Source organism: Choristoneura fumiferana, chromosome Z, assembly GCF_025370935.1.
Source record: "Choristoneura fumiferana chromosome Z, NRCan_CFum_1, whole genome shotgun sequence".
In the NCBI taxonomy this organism is placed as follows: domain Eukaryota; kingdom Metazoa; phylum Arthropoda; class Insecta; order Lepidoptera; family Tortricidae; genus Choristoneura; species Choristoneura fumiferana.
The window spans coordinates 28623512-28643480 of NC_133472.1; the positions used below are offsets into that span (position 1 = coordinate 28623512).

A 19969-nucleotide genomic window follows, 5' to 3' on the forward strand; every position below is an offset into this window, starting at 1 on the left:
AACTGCAGCGCATCCTCTGAGCAAGCGTTGTTGTAATGAGTAATGACGTAGCTATACTATACCTACTCCTTAGTAATTACGAGCAGGTAGGTAGGTACATCTTTTTGCATAGCTCAGACCTAGTCTATTTTACTTTAAACTAAATAAATTGTCAAGTCTCTTGAGCGTCAGATACCCACATCTTGCGAAGCTGGAATTAGATTCCTTTTAACAGTTTATTAGAGTAAGATACTGCAGCAGGGCTACTACGAAACTCGAAACTCGAAGTTGGTGTCGTGCAGTCCCTCTGACACTTATACTATTTAATACGAGAGCGAGAGGGACGGTACGGTACGAACTTTGAGTTTCGAGTTTCATGGTAGCCCTGCAGGATCACGGATGACGAGACAGTCATATTCTTTCTCTTCGATGCCACAGCATTAACTTTTGCTTGGTCAAATAAGCAAATTTGTTCTGAATTGATTTCAAATTAATGCAGTCTCTACTTCGACGTCTGCCAAGCATTACGGCTTCAATTAACTTCACCGCTTTTTAACCTTTCATGTACATACTAAAGATGCCACAAAAAATACCATTCAGTCAATAGTAATTTTTTTTGAAGTGCCAAGTGTTAAACGCATTTTTAATGAGTGCCAAAGTTTGTGTGGTAACACAGTTATGTGTCATATTCTGTTAAGTTTTAAATATGTTTAGGTATTTATGGCAGCGGCACACGTCCTGCAAGACAATGGTAAAATGCTGGACGTGGACACGTCGAGATTATTCTCCAACATTCCGGACGTGCTCAACGCGAGTCTTGCCTTCTGGGAAATCACCATGTACCCCATGCTTGCCGACGCGGTCAACAACGGACATCCGTGAGGACACATTTGTAACCACAATCGTAATCAAGAAGTGAATGAAGAAAAATTACCTGCTCATCCGCGACTAGGCTATACTAATACTGTCCTCGTAACGAAGAACGAAAAAGCGTGAAAAGTTGATTTTAATAAATCTACTGCACTTACAGATATTAGATATGCACGTAAATAACCTATTTCTTCAAACAAAGTTAAAAACCAGTATTAGCTATTCCGTTTCGAGGGCGGTATTCGTAGACTGGTTGCGCTGCGCGCCTTTTATAATAAGTTTCCCGCGCTTTGGGATCTTCATCAAAAATGTCGTATGTAAAAGTGTGTCTTGTAGTTACTGTAAAAATACTACACTTAGGGCCTGTTTGGACCACTTGTCGACTCGAAAATACAAACTGAGACATGGATGCACAGAAAAACCAGAAAAAGACACCAGCACTGGGAATCGAACAAAGGTCCTCAGCAATCCGTGCTGCGTGCTATATACATAATAGTAATATAACGCCGCTCACCCAGACAAGACAAACCATGCATTTCTGTGCATCCATGTCTCAGTTTGTATTTTCGATATGGTTTCACGGGATAACAAATTTGGAGTTGAAATAGAAAATACAAAAAGACTCCAAAAAACCAATCATCACTTGACGACTAACTTTAAGTGACGGATATCAGTGATGCCGTCTCTATTTGTTTTGTCCGAATAAAGAAAGACGACATTACTTTTATCTGACACTTAAAGTTAAGTCGACAAGTGGTGAAACAGGCCCTTCCTCTTAAAATCTAGGTATCTCTATAGTACGTTTGTGTTGTCTTAAACCCCCATTTCTAACCATGCATTCTCTATTCTGTGGAAAATTAGCATAATCCATCCTTCTTCCTTGTCTATGTCATAAATGAGACCTCTATGCAAAATTTCAGGTTTCTAGATCCATGGGTTGGGCTGTGCCTGTGCGTGATGAGTCAGTCAGGAGTTTTTAAAGGAAGTAACTTTATAAAGGATGCAGCTTCGTAAAAAAGAGGCAAAGAAATAAAGAAAGTATAATCAAAGGCTCTTTACATTTTCCCCGTCCCTTTCCCCAAAACTTACACACATGCGAATCGGGGATGTATCGATATATCGCTAGCTTCACGATGTTTTAGACTATCGCGGTCATTAGGTACTAATTTTATGATTTAATTTCGGGTTTTGTTCCGCGTAAGGTACGCGGTTTACACTAATTTTATCGCTAGTTTGATATACCTACTTAACTAAATATATGTGGTTTCCTCATTAGTCATTTTTAATATCGATATATTATTACCTATGCATCCAAGAAAAAAGTGAAATTTCATTATATATTTCGTTCCTTAGTCTAAAAGATTTATATACACTCGTACAGACGGACAGATGACAGGAAGGGACTTTATTTTGTAAGTGCTATGTTTACATATTTTAAGTTGTACCTTTATATATTTCTTCGATGTGTTTCAGTTACAACACGGAATTTTTGTCTACGGGCTTTTGTCGTTTTCGCGATCTCTTCCAACCCTATGAGAAGTATGTTAGTGAGCAATCAAAAGCATTGGATTATCTGCGTTCGCTATCTAACAATTCAGATTTTATGACGTATTTGTCATGGTGTCACGCTCAAAAATCTTGCAACAGGTACGTAAATCTGGTAATCAGTTACCACAAATTATACGTGTAGCTACCTAGATTATACGGTGCTCAAAGTGATGTCCACACGACTTTACTAGGTACCAACTTAATACAAAGATGTGTAACACCACCACTGCTCATCCACACCTACACTTACTGAACTGTAGGTACATATTTACAACGGAAAAACGGGTGGCCTAACAACTACATTGATAATTCAAAATTAAGTACTTAGTCTAAAAAAATGTACTCTTAGCAAGTTTTCGTACTTCAGGAGATACTCTGTTAAGGGTTCTGTAGTCAACTAGGAACCCTTATACGTATAATTTAGTTAGCCATGTCTGTCCGTCTGTCCGTCCGCGGCTAAGCTCAGAGACCGTTAGTACTAGTAATCTGTAATTTAGCATACATACCAGTCACGCCGACAAAGTAGTAAAATAAAATAAAAAAATAGGGTATTTGGGGTAGTGGGGGTGATTTTTTTTCTCGCCAACCTAACCATATCGTGTGGGGTATCGTTGGATAGGTCTTTTAAACTATTGGGGGTTTCCAACACTATTTTTCGATTAAGTGATCTCTTTGCTAAATATTCAAAATATTCAAATTTAAGCGCAAATTTTCATTAAAGTCGAGCGTCCCCCTCCCCCCTCTAAAATCTAAACCGGTGGGTGGAAAATTTAGAAAAAATTCAGGATGGTAGTAAGTATATCAAACTTACAAGGAAAACTATAATGGTTGAGTTTTCTTGAGAATTATTAGTAGTTTAAGAGTAAATAGCAGCCTAAGGTATAAAATATACCTACCTAAACTTGGAAGATTCCGTACACAATATGAAATCTTTAGAAAAATATTACTTGATTTTTTTCGTAATGGCTACGGAACCCTATCTTGGGCGTGACCAACATGCTCTTGGCCGGTTTTTTGTGTCGTTTCAACCAACTCAAGTTTTTGACAACATAGCTGAATAATTTTACTTTACATGCTGATAAAACTGACCACCAGAAAGTTAGCAAAACAACAAAATTTGCTGAACATAATGTAACCGTAACAATTAACATGAACATGAATATAGGGGGGGTTTGTTATATTAACGTCAGTACCTGGGTCACCTGTACCTATGTTTATAAAATCGATTCAAAATTAAACGGGTAATCCACGTTGGCAGTGCAAACAAAAGGACACAAAATCATGTGCACTGTACACTGTGCACGAACAGTTTTGTGGAGCAATGCATCTACATGGTGTTAAAAAAATCCTATACTATAATTTAAACCACATAAGGCTACTGATTACCAATTACGATACAAGTGGAAAAATATTCTAATTCGAAAAAAAAAACATTGTTTTGTACGGAAGTTGACTCACACACAAGAAGTTCCATACAATTATTTTAGATTTTAAGGGGCTGCTTTACCATCCGGGTAAGGCCGCGAATTTTGACCAATTTGGACGTTTCAAATTTGGAACGCTGATAAAAAAAACTGATACTTAACACCTAGAGGTTTAATTTTTTTATTATTATATTACACGATATAAACTCTCAAGGTCGCAAATGAGATAATTGATTTAAACCCTTCAAAAAAATATATATTTCCGTCCAAAACGTAACGAAAATTGACTATTTTTTTTGACCACGAGTACTTAATACCTTATTAGTTTCATGCTATTTAACTTCTCATGATCATGATTTTGTTTAAACAAAATTGTATAATATAACGATAGTTCTACCGATTGCGGAATCATGATAATCAAATAATTTTCTTGTTTTATATTTATTTCTTTTCACGTGCCAAAATTCCACGTTTTCGTTACGAATACTTAGGTGACGCTTTATAAAGCTAGCTTTAACGCCAATTTTGGTTGAAATCTGTTTTTGTACACTGGCAACTAATACTCTAATAGGGCAACACCGATGAGATAAATAAATCTCATCAGTTTGTTGACAAACAGCCATCAAAAGTGACGCGGAGATTTTTTTTCGAAAAAACGTCGAAAGTGCTTGTTCGATTTCAAGGGCAAGTAGTGATTATTTTTAACTGGTTCTTTTTTCATACGATAGGGTAGTCTTTTCCACGCAAGTGGCATGTATTATTATGTTCAAAATGTCGTTATTTCACCATGATAAACGATTTTTTGTTTAAAATACGTTACACTTTCGTTACGATTACGTTACATTTTTACAAAATGCTACGTATTTTTTACATAACGTAACGAAAAAATGTGGTAAAGGGAAGTGCACACAGAAAAATTCTAACTTATACCAGTTTATTATAAGGTTTCCAATGACTGCACAGTAAGTTAGTTAGATGGATATTTTGAAGTTAAATAAATTTTAATCTGTAGGTGCAAGGATCGGCACAAGGGTATTGTGGCGAGTTCTGTGTTCACGTCCTGCTTACATTCATAGGGTATTTAAAGTGAGAGACAAACGGAGAGATTCACTTACCTACCTACTAAGTTCATTTGTTACCTAAACTTAATAATCATAATAATTTATTTCCAATAACATCTGTTTTCATTCTCCACTTAACTAAGACACTACTTCCTAAATTGGTAAAACCTGTGATTTAGGATAAGCAGCGCTCTTCCCCTTAAGAGTTAGATGTATTGATTTACATTGAAAAATATAAAGTTTTAGACAAAATACTAAATTGCTATAGTTTTGGCCATTTCTTTGAGGTATTAAATAGCTTGTACAGTCGAAGTCACAAGCACGCTCACAACCAGGTGGTAGGACCTTGTGCAAGGTCCGCCCGGATTGCTACCACCATCTTGCTCGCTAATCCTGCCGTGAAGCAGCATTGCTTGCACTGTTGTGTTTCGGCGTTGAGAGTAAGACAGCCGGTGAAATTACTGGCACGTGAGGTATCCCATCTTAGGCCTCAAGGATGGCAACGCATCTGCAATACCCCTGATGTTGCAGATGTTTATGGGCGGTGGTGATCTCTTACCATCAGGAGACCCACTTGCTCGTTTGCCATCCAGTCGAATAAAAAAAAAAAAAAAAAGGCTATAAAAATTTACGTTACGTTTTATGGTAACGTCACGTATTTTTTTTATGTTATTTCTATGTCACATTGGTCAAAATTCGCGGCCTTACCCATCCATTGATAAGTGTTAACTGACGGTTAAATGTGATGCCGTCCCCGTCAAACAAAACAAATAGAGACGGCATCACATTAAACCGTCAGTTAACACTAATCAATGGATGGTGAAACAGCCCCTAAATGTTTAGCCACTTGTATCGTATTTGTAATCAGTCAGCCTTTTTTAACCGACTTCAAAAAAGGGGGAGGTTCTATGTTCCAATGTTTGTATTTTTTTTGTCAGGCTACAGTTGTCGGACATGATGGCGAAGCCGATGCAGCGTTTAACAAAATACAGCCTTATCTTGCGCCGAATTATCACCCATACTGACGCAGAGCCAGAACGTACTTCACTTATAGCTATGGTGAGTTCATTAATCATTATACCTGCATACATATTATATTGCTACTGAAAGATTACGCGTAGTAAAATTTATCGGTGAACCTGATTCGTGAAATTCTCGATCGGAAGTTTTTGTCACCCGGCAACATAATATTTAGCTCATTCAATGTATCATTGTATTTATTGTACGCTTTCATTAAGTTGATTAGTATTGCATTGTACCAGTAACATAATATTATATTGATCTATCAGTTTATTATTTTTGATAGTTTTTTTTCGCATAAATTTATGTATAAGTATTTGTTTTTCTTTGTGTTAAGGAATCGTTTGCAAAGAATTATGTATTGGATTTAAACCGCTCCATACGACAACGCGAAGAATTGGAAAAACTAGGGGCGCTGGCAGGCTCAATCGACGTGTTGGAAATGGTAAAATTTGCATTTTTCTAATGGTGAAATTATCATTTTAACCGAATATCTTGGTCAATTTCATTCAATATTTTAGATTTTCTCCTGTTTTTTTACTTTTCGATTCATTAGAAGTCACTTGATTTTTACAAATAATATTTATTTATGTTAGAGAGGCCAGACAAACGAACTAGTGGGTATATAATGTATATTTTTGTTTTCACATTGACAAAGTTAATTGTAAGCCGAAATTTTTCGTTTATTTCTAGGATTATAAGGACGATGACATGGACAGATATTTTAAAATGTTTTCTCAGTTAAATCTGAAAGCTCCGATGCTCAATTGCTTGCCGACTCACAGCAGAACTTTGATACACGAAGGGGATCTGCGTTTTAAAGACAACGTGAAGGAGGCAAGGCCTAACACTTACTTTATGTTAATCTGTTTTCAAACAACCTACTTAGTTTTAATACGTAGGCGCTCGCGTTTGTTCGGATGCATCCGGGTAGCTTTAAAATGACGTGTCAATGTTTAAGTGGCAAATTTTTAAAGGAAACTTTAAAAAAAAATGACGTTGAGCCTCAGAATAATAACTAAAGCAACGTAGAGCCCTTCATTCAATAAACATTGCTACACGTTTAAGGAACCAAGAAGGATTTTTTTGCATGCGAATGTTTATATCTGCGAAATTCTTATAAAGCAATTGCGATTTTTATTAATTTATTGTTATTCTGTTATTTATATCTCTTTTAATGTCTTCGATAAAATTGCAGATTGAAGTTCGAGTTTTTTTATTAACTGATATGATGCTTATATGCAAAAAACTTTCCAAGGGCAGCTCACCTCTTTACAAGTTAATTAGGTAAATATAATCAAGTTTATACTTCACCTTTAATATTGTCTTTAATTATTTGCTGCTGGCGAAATTAATCTGTTGTGACTAAACTGTCGAGCAGAAATAACGGATTATTTTCCGTCCTCGTCAGTTTATTGTTACTATGTTGTACGCTAATGCGCCCTCGCCTACCTTTTTATAGGCCTAAGTATATGGTGGATAGAATGATCTACTTTCCAAAGCTGAGTTCACGAAATAACAAGGATATCATGGTGGCCTTGATATTCGTGCTACTGGACGAGGTTGGTACTTCGTGCCACTGCTTCACTTTAACCGAGCTGGCTAAGGAGCCTAATCCTCAAGGCACTATAAAGGTATCTTTTTTTTAATTTCATAATGTTATAGTTACCTACTCAAAAATAAAACCAAAAATTAAGCTGTCAATAGACTTACAGGGCCTCCTGATCATTCATAACCACCGTCCAATATTCCAGCTTCTGAAATATTAGGTACTTTGTTTACGTATTCAATAATAATGAAGATCAAATATTTGTGAAGTAGTTTTAATTTTGTTACTTATAGATTTGGGAACAAAAACTAAGAGAAGCAAAATTAACCTATGATCTAGGGGTTTGGTTTGCCAAAAACCCATCTCGAGACCTTTCTGAAGTTGAAATGGATTCGTCCTCTGATTACGGCATCAGTGCAAATAGCGGTACTAAAACGGTAAGTTTAATAATAGAATATAAAATAAATATGAGACTACCTCAATCATTCATTACCATAGTATAACTGATGTAAGTAAGTAAATTTCTCCATAAAAGTCGTAAGTTTTATCTCGGTTCGTACAGGGCGTGAAGCAGAGTTCAGACGACTTGAACATCGAACGCGAGGCGCGAGAAAGAGTGGCCGCTATGCTCCATCGCAGCATGGGCGCCTCAACAGAATACGACTTTTCACAAGCTTCCATGAACACAGACTCATTCGATGGTACGTAGGCGTGTTGCATACAACTTACAGATGACAAAGTCCAAAATGTACTTAACTTCATTAAGAGCCTTCGCTAACTCGCGCGGGTGCACGGCGATGGCAAGTAGCGGAAGCCCTAAATTGGAAATTTAGTAATCGAATCGCTAAGCTTTAATTTGCTTTGAATATACCTAGGTACTATATACACTGATATTATAAGTAAAGGCTGTGGCCGGTCGATCATAAAGGAACTCGTTGAAACTTTTCCGGTGTGACCGTCTGGGCTGGGCTTGCCACGTGGCCGCTATCCGCCAAGCGCCATCCAGCCCGTGATAAGCACACCTCCATACACTGCATAATTCAGCTGACGTGCCCTGCCCTGCCCAATTCCACTCCAATCTGACAGTCTTGATCACTTTTACTCTGGATAATATATATTCTAGCACCTTATGTATATAAATTGTAGCTACTGGTGATGGATCGGGTGGGCGGCCGCCGGGCACCCCTGGACTGCGGCATCCGATGCATCGGAACTCCACCGGCGGCAGCTCCCGGAATTCACGCCTCTCTAGCTTCCAGCAATCAACGAGGTAAAGTTAATGAATGAGAATAGATCTAATTGGGTAGTTGCCTAGGTAAAAAATATATTATGCTATTTACCCCCTGTTTCACCATTCATTGATTAAATTTATTTGGCGGTTTTGTTCGAATAGATGGAGATGGCATCACATTTATCCGTCAATTAAAATAAATCAATTATTGGTGAAACAGCCCCATTCTTTCCGTTAAATTATTAGAAAATATTAGATGCGTATTACTTCTTTTGTCAATGAAACAAACAAACAAAAAATAACACAGGAGGGCGTCGAGAGTGGGAACCCATGCTGTCACCCCCCGCTAAAATGTGTCGCACGGCGCGATGGCACGCGTATCTTTATCATTCATATTAAATTATATTGTACCGGATAACTCACTTCCTCATTTTATTGAAGTCGGTTAAAAATTACATAGTATCAATACCGTTTAGTTCAATTTCCCCAGTATTGCCCTCTACAATTTTTTATTTCCCCATTTGCCATGAGATTCTGGTACTTATACCTATAAAAGATCTAAGATACAATAGTTTAATGTCAACTGCTCGTCACCTTTTACGACAAATTGCTTTTCCAATGCAGAGACGTGCACTATTAAGGAGTCCTGGTGCTTCATCACATCACCCGTTCCATTTCACCATATGAATTACGATGAGCTTAAATTGCTTAGTAACTGCGTTAAAGTAATTGAAATTCAACCCGTGAAGTACTTGTTACTGAGTAGTCGCTCCTCTGGTCAAATTTGGTCTTCATCATCAGTTCCACTTCACCAAATGATGGTTTTCAAGAGCAAATGCACGAGTTACTCCTAAATATATCGAAATTACCAAGGCGTTCTTACAATATATGAAGAGTGCCCTCGATTTCCCTAGGATCCAATCATCAGATCCTGATTTAGTGCTTATGAGACCTAATTGAAAGCATTTCTAGACGAACGAAAAAAAAATTTCAAATCGGTTCATAAATGAAGGGTCCACGGAAAGAACGTGTCTATAGTCACCTAAGCTACTTTTTGAGTTATAGCGGTTTGAAAGTTAGTCATCACGAACAATTACTATGGTTACCATTTGTTTAAAAGATAAAAAAATAGATTTTATATTGTTTTCAGATTATTTAATTCAGTGGTAAGTCATAGTACTTTGTGCGCTCTACATTTTGAGATGAAAATATCAATTTAAAAAAAAGGTGACTAGACATGTTCTTTCCGTGGACCCTTCAAATGACGGAGTTCTGAGGTAACAAACGTAAAAAAAATACAACCGAATTGATAACCTCCTGCTTATTTGAAGTCGGTTAAAAATAGACGTCGACAACCCTAAGCATCCGCGCCGAAGTAGGCAGTTAAGTCTCCTAAAGGGTCGGAGTGGACCTACTTGTCCTCTTTTACTATGGTGATATGGTGCCTGTCTACAAATGCTTTCTGTACAGTCGAATGCAAACATATATATACAGCCATAGCGTCAAAATATGTATACAGCGACCTTATGTTTACTGGCATTTATTTATAATATTTATTTATTTGTCAGTAAAAAAATTGCATTAAGTACAGTTAAAACGAATGCGCTGTAAAATTCAGATTATACAAACACACACAAAAAAACATACAAAATTACGTACAAAAAATCTCATTAAATAAGGGTCATAAGGGCATAAAGATGTATAGATATTTTTGACGTCTTGATAACGTAAATTTATATATTAATGCTTTTGACCGAACCTAACTATATCCTCCTGGGACACGAATTTTTTAACAAAATATTTTATAACAAGCCAACTTTGCCAATTTTATAACTAACCATCAGATCCAGCAGTTGAATTGAAATTCCGGGATTTTACTTTTACCTGGGAATTCCCAAAAACCATAAAGTGCGTTTCATTATACCTAGTTGCTTTTTTTCTTGCTTTATTTCTGGTCTCTAATGCCAGCGGTTGAAAAATAGAAGAGATGAGTCGGGGTAAAAAATAGCCTATGTGCTATTTCAGATCTTCAGCTATCTATACTATTTCTAGCCGTTTTAGAGTGAAAGAGTAACAAACTACACGCACACACACCTACTCGACTTACAAATTTTTATGATATTCCTAAGATACAAAATGTAAAACTAAATAATTTCCAAAATAAAAATTTTGCTAATTATTTCAGACGTTTCAAGTTAACTCAACAACTTTTCAATCGTAGTTACTTCTCAGCCTTACTTAGGTAACGTGTTTAGATTTAATTGATCGCTTGAGTAGCTTTCCATTAAAAAACCTTTATAGTTAATTAACGTGCCAAAGTACAGTCAGTGGCAAGTGCTTGCGGCATAGCTAGTTCAAAAGGCTGCGCTGATCTGATCTGATTTTAGATGTAATAAATATCTTATAATTATACTGTATTTACTGTCTAAGACTTACTTAACTCACTGACTTTTAAGAAAGGAAGTTAAAGAAAAAGAATTAAGCATGATAGTAAACGTCCCTCAGTACAATCAAACTAAAGCAATCATCTGCTGAAATAGATGTTCCGAATTGTTTTAATCCTTTCTGTCGAAACACAATTTCCCTGTCATTTGCGGTGAGTTGATTTTTTTTTCGTTTGCACGCGCATGTTGTTGTTTGCATCATTCTTTAACTTGAAGCTTGACGGAATTTCAAAATGTCAATGAATCTTATAATAATCACTAGCTATTGCCCGCGGCTCCGCCCGCGTGGTATTCGGTTATCGCGCGCTGTTCCCTCGGGAACTGTGCATTTTCCCGGGATAAAAAGTAGCCTATGTCACTCTCGGGCCCATAAACTATCTCTATGCCAAAAATCACGTCGATCCGCCGCTCTGTTACGGCGTGAAAGACGGACAAACACACACAAACACACTTTCGCATTTATAATATTAGTATGAATAAGTAGGATTAGTAGGATAGTCAGTTACCTGCTTATAGATCTAGTGAATAATGTTTTTTCATCGTATCAAGATACCTAAAGGTAAACCAAAAATATATGACTATTGTCAAGAGGGCGCTATTGTTCTTATTTATATGGCAAATAGTTCAGTATAGTCGGAACAATGCTTTCTTTTTTCTTTGGCGACCTAAAACCTGAGGAGGAACGACCTTCTTTCATAATTCGCGTAATCGATGACTCCGATATACCTAGAAAGTTTATTAATAACTATAATTACTGCTTATTTTTACCAGACTACAATGACATCTTGACTTGTCTACAACGTTTACCTGTTAGCTCCGATGATAATTTGAAAAGGTTTTGTAGCGAAATAGTTTTATTCCCCAAGCGTTTTTTTCCAGTAGTTTATTATAAACATTATTTGCAATTATCCGTTATTGACTACGAATCGTTTTGGATATTTTTTGTTGTTGTTGTTGTTTCTTTAAAAAAAATATGGCTCTGTCCATCAGAGGACAATTTTGCCAGTGTCTAGTAGTTTTTGCCGTTGTACGGTAAAAAATTCTAGAAAACGAAAAATGAGAGGTAATGGTGGATGAACGAACGGCATTTTTTGTTATTGTTTAAAGAAACCGCCACAGTGACACTGACAATCATTAAAATTATTGCCAGTGTAAGAAACTAGTTCCAATTAAATTCCGCAACATGGCGAATAGTCATATATTTCTGGTCAGGCTTTAAATACGAACTTTTCCGACAAAATACATATTCATTACTTCTGTACAAAAACAGTGATAATAAAAAATCACAAAAGGTTTACGAACACTGTTTCTAATGCATATCTACAAATTTGCAACTGGAGTGCCGAAAACGCCGATGGGCGTCTAATTTAGCTTTCCCTGGATGCCGCTGACGCCGATGGGCGTCTGTTCTTCAGAAGTTTCGGCATCGCAGCAAAGTACGTAATCTGCACGGCTACTACGAAACTCGAAACTCGAAGTTCGTATCGTACCGTCCCTCTCTCTCTCGTATTAAATAGTATGTGTTAGAGGGAGCGCACGACACGAACTTCGAGTTTCGTAGTAGCCCTGCTGGCGCACGGCTATGAATGGGGAGCTTTACAGACTGCAATGCAGGATAATGAATAGATTTCTTTTTCCCTGAATGGCAACACTGGCATAGATAATAGATCGCTCGTTTTTGGCTCGAAATTCGAACTTGTGATTTTATTTTGCTAAATATACAAAATGTACACACCCAATATCATATTTTCTCAAGTTTTTCGCGATTCCCATGGTCAAAGAATCGAATTGCTTTAAAATTCCATAGAAATAATGCGTTCTTTGGGAGAAACGTCTCAAAATGGCGTTGTAGAGCGATATCCTGCTCTGTCTCGTTTTTTTGTCCCGTTCTGGCGGTTCACTTTTATATTATAGATAGTAGCACAGGCTTTATACAACTCGATTCCCATCGAGTTGCCTAAATTTTTATGCTTATTCACCACTACGAAACTTGTAACTCATATACAAAATTACCAAATATTTATTAATTAAACTAAGACGTCAAACACAGGAAATAACTCGCCAAAACCTAGCTTCCTAGTTGATTCGTAAAAATTAACGCGCACACCATTAAATATAATCAAGCAAGACACCAAAGTGTCAACCAATCACAGCGCGCTGCTACTCGTGAAACTACTCACGAAATAACTCGCCAGTATTCGGCTTTTAATTCATTCATAAAACTAAGGGACATGCATTATAATCAAGACATAGGATGTCGATGACAACAATAATTGTGATACAGGTATAATGAGTGTATTGGTTTGCAGCGCGGCGTCGCACGACGAGCCGCAAGCCGGGCCCAGCAGCTGCAGCTACCGCGCCGGGACTTCCGTGGAGCACCTCATCCCGCCGCTCAATCCAGACGACGGTAAGCTGTCTACTGCGGGGATGGCCAACTTCATTACACCTATAGTAGAGGAGCCCAAAAGGGGATTTTGTGATTTACTCGAACGTGTCAGATGAACATAAGGCGGGATACGGACATCCTGCTGAGTACCTTTGCCATAATATATAAGTCTATATACTTATTATAATATGTCGATTATTTATTGAATTTACAAAAATTCGCTGTGAGCTTGCGGAAGTGATAGAAATTTTTTTGGGTAACATTTTAACGCGCTAGAATTCTCTTTTTTTTTGCCCTTCCGGATGGTCACCACCGATACGCAAGTTGGCAGATGAATAATTTCGGTATCAGACACACGTTGAGGCATCTAAACTACAATATCTGGCACGCTTAAAGTATTTCCATGTAATTATTATTTAACATTTTTGAAAATCCGTAAACGCTTCCCCCGTCACTAGAAGGGAAAAATTTATAACTTTTTCTTCCTATCAACTAATCTACAAAACCTAATTAGTCACCACGACGCTCGAGTAAATCCTCATTTAGCATCATGCCCATCCCCTACTACTAAGATCTACTGGCTAGACTAGACTATGCGATCTATCAATTACGTAATCAGCATTTTCAGTAATATTCTGGCTATTAATATGCATGAAACTACCGTGAGACTCACTCATATTAAATGATATTGTAACGGATAACTCACGTCTTAAACCGAGCTTAGCTCGACATGTTTCGGGCTATTTCGTAGCCCTTCTTCTCAGGAGCACGCGAACGCGACTCCGCGCCACCGCTCTACTCGCGCGACTGCCCGACGAAGCTAACACCGGCGCACAACTACCCGCATTTTTATCGTCATTTTTATTGTCAATGTCTAATGTAGGGTAGCACACAACACTAACAACATCGCTCCGCAAAGGCACGTTCACACCAACCGATGACGCAGCATGAGTATTTAAAACTGTTTTCCAACTCGGGGGTACCGACCAACCGCAATCCCGGTTAAAATTCGGATGAAGACTAATCTCAATGGCTTCACGCACTTTCTGTGGAATGAAAAACTTTTCTCTGAGAAGAAGGGCTACGAAATAGCCCGAAACATGTCGAGCTAAACTCGGTTTAAGACGTGAGTTATCCGTTACAATATCATTTATTAATATGCAGTTTTCTTTATTACATCGACCGTGATTTCTGTATTACCTAGACCCCAGTTTGTGAATCGGCTCTTTAAATGATAAATTGATAACCTTTACAAAACGAAAGTTATAGATACATTGTCTAATTTATTATTTCCTTTGCAGTTCCAACTTGTGTCAAATGGGATAGGAAAGCTAACAGAAAAACAAAAATAAAAACAAACATTTTTTTTGAAGAAAATCTTGTTTTTTAATATAGATGCTAGGTTTTGCATTTGAAGTCATTTACTATTCCCTTTATATCAGGTTATATATATACCTATTATAACAATTAATTAAACTTGTTACTCTTTGCAGTTGTCACTTCCATAACCGTGAATGTGGTTAGCGAAAGTGAATCGGAGACCGTAGTGCCGTCGCATCAACCATCGGTAAGTCAGTGGCTCAACCCAACTCATAAAGTGAATCAGAGACCGTAGTGCCGTCGCATCAACCATCGGTAAGTCAGTGGCTCAACCCAACTCATAAAGTGAATCGGAGACCGTAGTGCCGTCGCATCAACCATCGGTAAGTCAGTGGCTCAACCCAACTCATAAAGTGAATCGGAGACCGTAGTGCCGTCGCATCAACCATCGGTAAGTCAGTGGCTCAACCCAACTCATATAGTGAATCGGAGACCGTAGTGCCGCCGCATCAACCATCGGTAAGTCAGTGGCTCAACCCAACTCATAAAGTGAATCGGAGACCGTAGTGCCGTCGCATCAACCATCGGTAAGCCAGTGGCTCAACCCAACTCATAAAGTGAATCGGAGACCGTAGTGCCGCCGCATCAACCATCGGTAAGTCAGTGGCTCAACCCAACTCATAAAGTGAATCGGAGACCGTAGTGCCGTCGCATCAACCATCGGTAAGCCAGTGGCTCAACCCAACTCATAAAGTGAATCGGAGACCGTAGTGCCGTCGCATCAACCATCGGTAAGCCAGTGGCTCAACCCAACTCATAAAGTGAATCGGAGACCGTAGTGCCGTCGCATCAACCATCGGTAAGCCAGTGGCTCAACCCAACTCATAAAGTGAATCGGAGACCGTAGTGCCGTCGCATCAACCATCGGTAAGTCAGTGGCTCAACCCAACTCATAAAGTGAATCGGAGACCGTAGTGCCGTCGCATCAACCATCGGTAAGCCAGTGGCTCAACCCAACTCATAAAGTAAATCGGAGACCGTAGTGCCGTCGCATCAACCATCGGTAAGCCAGTGGCTCAACCCAACTCATAAAGTGAATCGGAGACCGTAGTACCGTCGCATCAACCATCGGTAAGTCAGTGGCTCAACCCAACTCATAAAGTGAATCGGAGACCGTAGTGCCGTCGCATCAACCATCGGTAAGCCAGTGGCTCAACCCAACTCATAAAGTGAATCGGAGACCGTAGTGCCGTCGCATCAACCATCGGTAAGCCAGTGGCTCAACCCAACTCATAAAGTGAATCGGAGACCGTAGTGCCATCGCATCAACCATCGGTAAGTCAGTGGCTCAACCCAACTCATAAATGTACCTTCATTTACAGATATTTATTGTTCTTTTAAAGCTATAATCAAATTAGAGTGCCCCTTAATTATGAGGTAAGACACAAAAATGCCTATAGTTAAGGCTAAATACGCGACAGTTAAAACTAAACTTAGATACATATATGTATACTTCCTTTTTGCCAGATTACTAATTTAACAGTTATGAAAAATCATTTACATGTTAACAATATCTTGCTTCGTATTAAAAAAATATAGACGTAAGAGGAGATTTTATTTTATAAAAGTTAAATAATGTACCTACCTACCGTTGGATGGGGCAGCGCAGGAACGGTCGTTGTAAATACAAACTAAAATAAACCTAAACTTAGATGAAATTATTATTTTATGTACTTGCCAACTATTTCCCCTTAGCTAAAACCTCGCTAAATAAATTTCCTGGTGCAAAGATGTCTACTCTAATGTAACATAATAAATTTACTTATCACATTTGTAGTTTTCATTTCTATAAATTGGGCGCAAGCTTGACTGTTAAATTTCGGAAGGTAGTCTTACTGAAAATCGGAACAAGGAATATTTGTGATGTTTATGGTCGCGATACAGATTTAGAAACTAATTGAAAAAAAAACTTGCAAGTGAAGTGTTGAAAAATTATATAAGTTTCTATGTGTTTTGTGTTGTGCCCGCAGCCCCTTAACTAGGAATCAAAATGTTTATTTCGGTTTGAAACCATTTGTCAATCTTTAAACAGCCACTTAAGTGGATACTCGTCCCGCAACGTACCTACCTGCTCCACCCTCGAGACGTTTTTACTTTGATTATTGATGATACGTATTTATTTTCTTTACTTAAGTTTGTCTTGGTCGATCAAGGATCGTTTTTTAAAGGCAATCAAACTCTACGTCTGCTACAAATTTTCCCTGCATTGTTTTAATTTAAAAGTTATAAACAGGGTTTACTTTATCTTTTTTTTTCACAACCCTCTCTATAATTTTTTATGTACGATTACCTCAGTTTTACTCAACATCTAAGTGACTACTAGTTTTGCCCGCGGCTTCGCCGCCGTGGAATTCGGTTATCGCGCGCTGTACCCTCGGGAATTGTGCATTTTTTCGGGAATAAAAGTAACTATGTCGCTCCCTGGCCCATAAACTATCTCTATGCCAAAAATCTGGTCGATCCATCGCTCAGTTTCGACGGGAAAGACGGACAAACATACAAACACACACGATTTCGCATTTATAGTATTAGTAAGGATATTATGGTAGATATAATAATATTTGAACTGATGATATTATTTATATTTTCAAGTACGTAAATAAAAGGTGTAAAAAGTATTTGGTATCTAGGACTGATGAAATTTAACCATGATTTACGTTAACACCTCTACCTTTGTATGTGTATTTGACTACACTAACGTATCTTTATTGTTTTTAGGGTTCCGTAGCCAAAATGGCAAAAGCGGAACCCTTATAGTTTCGCCATGTCTGTCTGTCTGTCTGTCCGCCCACGGCTTTTCTCAGGGACTATCAATGCTAGAAAGCTGTAATTTTGCACGAATATATATGTTAACTATGCCGACAAAATGGTACAATAAAAAATTCAAAAACAATTTTTTTTAGAGTACCTCCCATAGACGTAAAGTGGGGGTGTTTTTTTTTCTCATCCAACCTTAAGTGTGGGGTATTGTTGAATAGGTATTTTAAAACCAATAGGGGGTTGCTAAAACGATTTTTCGATTCAGTAATCTTTTTGCAAAATCTAAACCGGTGGGTGGAAAAAATTGAAAAAATTCGCGATGGAAGTAGGGAAGCTGTTGTACCCCGGACAGTTTTTTCTTTTTTGATTTTTAGAAAATTAACTTAATATGAAATAAACATCAGATATTAAAATATCTAAAGATACATCATTAGGCTGTGTTATTCGATAAAAAACTGAGCGTTTCGTTTATTAGTTTTGAAACGGTAGGCTCACGAAAAAAAAGGGAAAAGTGTCCCAGGTACAACACCCCTAATGTACCTTGGATGTTCGAGTTTGTACCGTGGACACGTGATTTTTTGTCAAGAAAATATTTAATGTTTATATGTTTTACTTATTTATAAAATCAATGACTTATGTACTGGTTATTGGCACACAGCAGTTTTCCCGCCAAGATCGTACATATTATTTTATAGATCAAACAAAAAGTTACGTTAGTTTTTAGTTTATATGCTGATTACATGATGAAATCGTATTGATCAAATGACTAAATTACTTAATTTTAAGTAAAATACCTTTCAGCATTTAGATTTGATCGGAACCAGATATATATATTTTTTACTATTAAATTTCATTGGCCAAGGTACAACGTATTTTTAGTGTCCTAGGTACAACGTAACCAGTTTTTAGGTAAAAATGCGTCCAAAAACGCACATCGATTTAGGTTTAGGCTGAAACAGCCCTATTATTCCGTAGTTAATGAACGTAACTTCAACATAGTTTATTGAATTTTATTACGAAAAACTAAAACATTAAATAAATTCGCTTCATTTAAAGTTCAAAAATGGTACTTTTGTAAAAGGATTTTTATTTTCATGATACATGACACAGCTCATTCAGCGTTTGCGTTTCGTTACTAACTTTACTTCGATACTTCCCGCCGACGGTTCAAATGACATAGCACATGATATTAAAATAATGCCGGAACATTTAAATTTAGACGACTGTCCGAGGTAAAACTATGGCCAAGGTACAACAGTTTCCCCAGTAATATTTTTATAAGGATTTCGCATTTTGTACGGAATATTCCAAGTTTAGGTATATTTTATACCTTTGGCTGCTATTTACTCTTAAACTACTAATAATTCTCAAGAAAAATCGTTATAGTTTTCCTTGTAAGTTTGTTATACCTACTTCATTTTTCGTAATGGCTATGGATCCTTATTTCGGGCGTGTCCGACACGCTCTTGTTTTTTTAACGATGACTATCCTTCGCTTTAATGTTAAAATGACTACGCATCTTAAGTTCCCGATAAAGATTTCTTGTAGCTCCGTGTTAATTAATATTTATGATGAATCATCATCGATGATTCATCATGATTTTCCATACGCTATATCTAGCACGAGTCATGGGTCCTGGAGGTTTAGCTCGTAATTTATATCTACCCCCTGATTTTTCTTTTCAAGAAAGATTTAAGTTTAAGTAAAAAGAAAACATATTTAAATGCTCTTTTTGTATGATTTTATTATTTGGACCCAGTGCCGCAATCTTCGTCTCTATGTAGCGTAGGTACTCAAAAAATAAACTTAGTTTCAGTGATGGTGTAGCTCTGTATTTTTAGGGTTCCGTAGTCAACTAGAAACCCTTATAGTTTCGCCATGTCTGTCCGTCTGTCTGTCTGTCCGCGGCTAAGCTCAGAGACCGTTAGTACTAGAAAGCTGTGATTTGACATATATACATATATATCAGTCACGCCTACAGTGGTGGATTAAAAAAACTTTTTTTTCCCGACTAACCCTATAGTGTGGCCGTGTGGGGCATCGAATATGTCTTTTAAAAAAATAATAAAATATTATAATTATTGCTGCTGTATAGATATGATTAATTATTAATAATACTGTAATAATATATAATAATAATAATAATAGCACCTTGCATAATAATAATATTAGTACTGTCATATTTAGTGTAGTTTCTTTTTTTTTTATTTGTTTTGTATTAGATATTGTTTTAGATTTAAGTTGAAAATTTGTACGCCTTTTAGGTAGATCGCAGAGAACGTTTTCTCATTATATTATACGACTCAATGTATTT

General features: G+C 37.3%; 1 protein-coding gene across 6 annotated transcripts in view; it reads left to right on the forward strand.

Annotated features, from left to right (window-relative positions):
- Nucleotides 1-19969, forward strand: part of LOC141433512 (uncharacterized) — a 109712-nt gene that overhangs the window by 65603 nt on the left and 24140 nt on the right. For all 6 annotated transcript variants that reach the window (XM_074095614.1, XM_074095597.1, XM_074095589.1 and 3 more), the window contains 12 exons: nucleotides 694-857; nucleotides 2323-2496; nucleotides 5821-5941; nucleotides 6240-6347; nucleotides 6596-6739; nucleotides 7101-7189; nucleotides 7365-7536; nucleotides 7745-7888; nucleotides 8014-8152; nucleotides 8598-8721; nucleotides 13436-13536; nucleotides 15009-15082. In XM_074095614.1, the coding sequence (XP_073951715.1) occupies nucleotides 694-857; nucleotides 2323-2496; nucleotides 5821-5941; nucleotides 6240-6347; nucleotides 6596-6739; nucleotides 7101-7189; nucleotides 7365-7536; nucleotides 7745-7888; nucleotides 8014-8152; nucleotides 8598-8721; nucleotides 13436-13536; nucleotides 15009-15082 (1554 nt within the window). The remainder of the gene's footprint in view (nucleotides 1-693; nucleotides 858-2322; nucleotides 2497-5820; nucleotides 5942-6239; nucleotides 6348-6595; nucleotides 6740-7100; nucleotides 7190-7364; nucleotides 7537-7744; nucleotides 7889-8013; nucleotides 8153-8597; nucleotides 8722-13435; nucleotides 13537-15008; nucleotides 15083-19969) is intronic.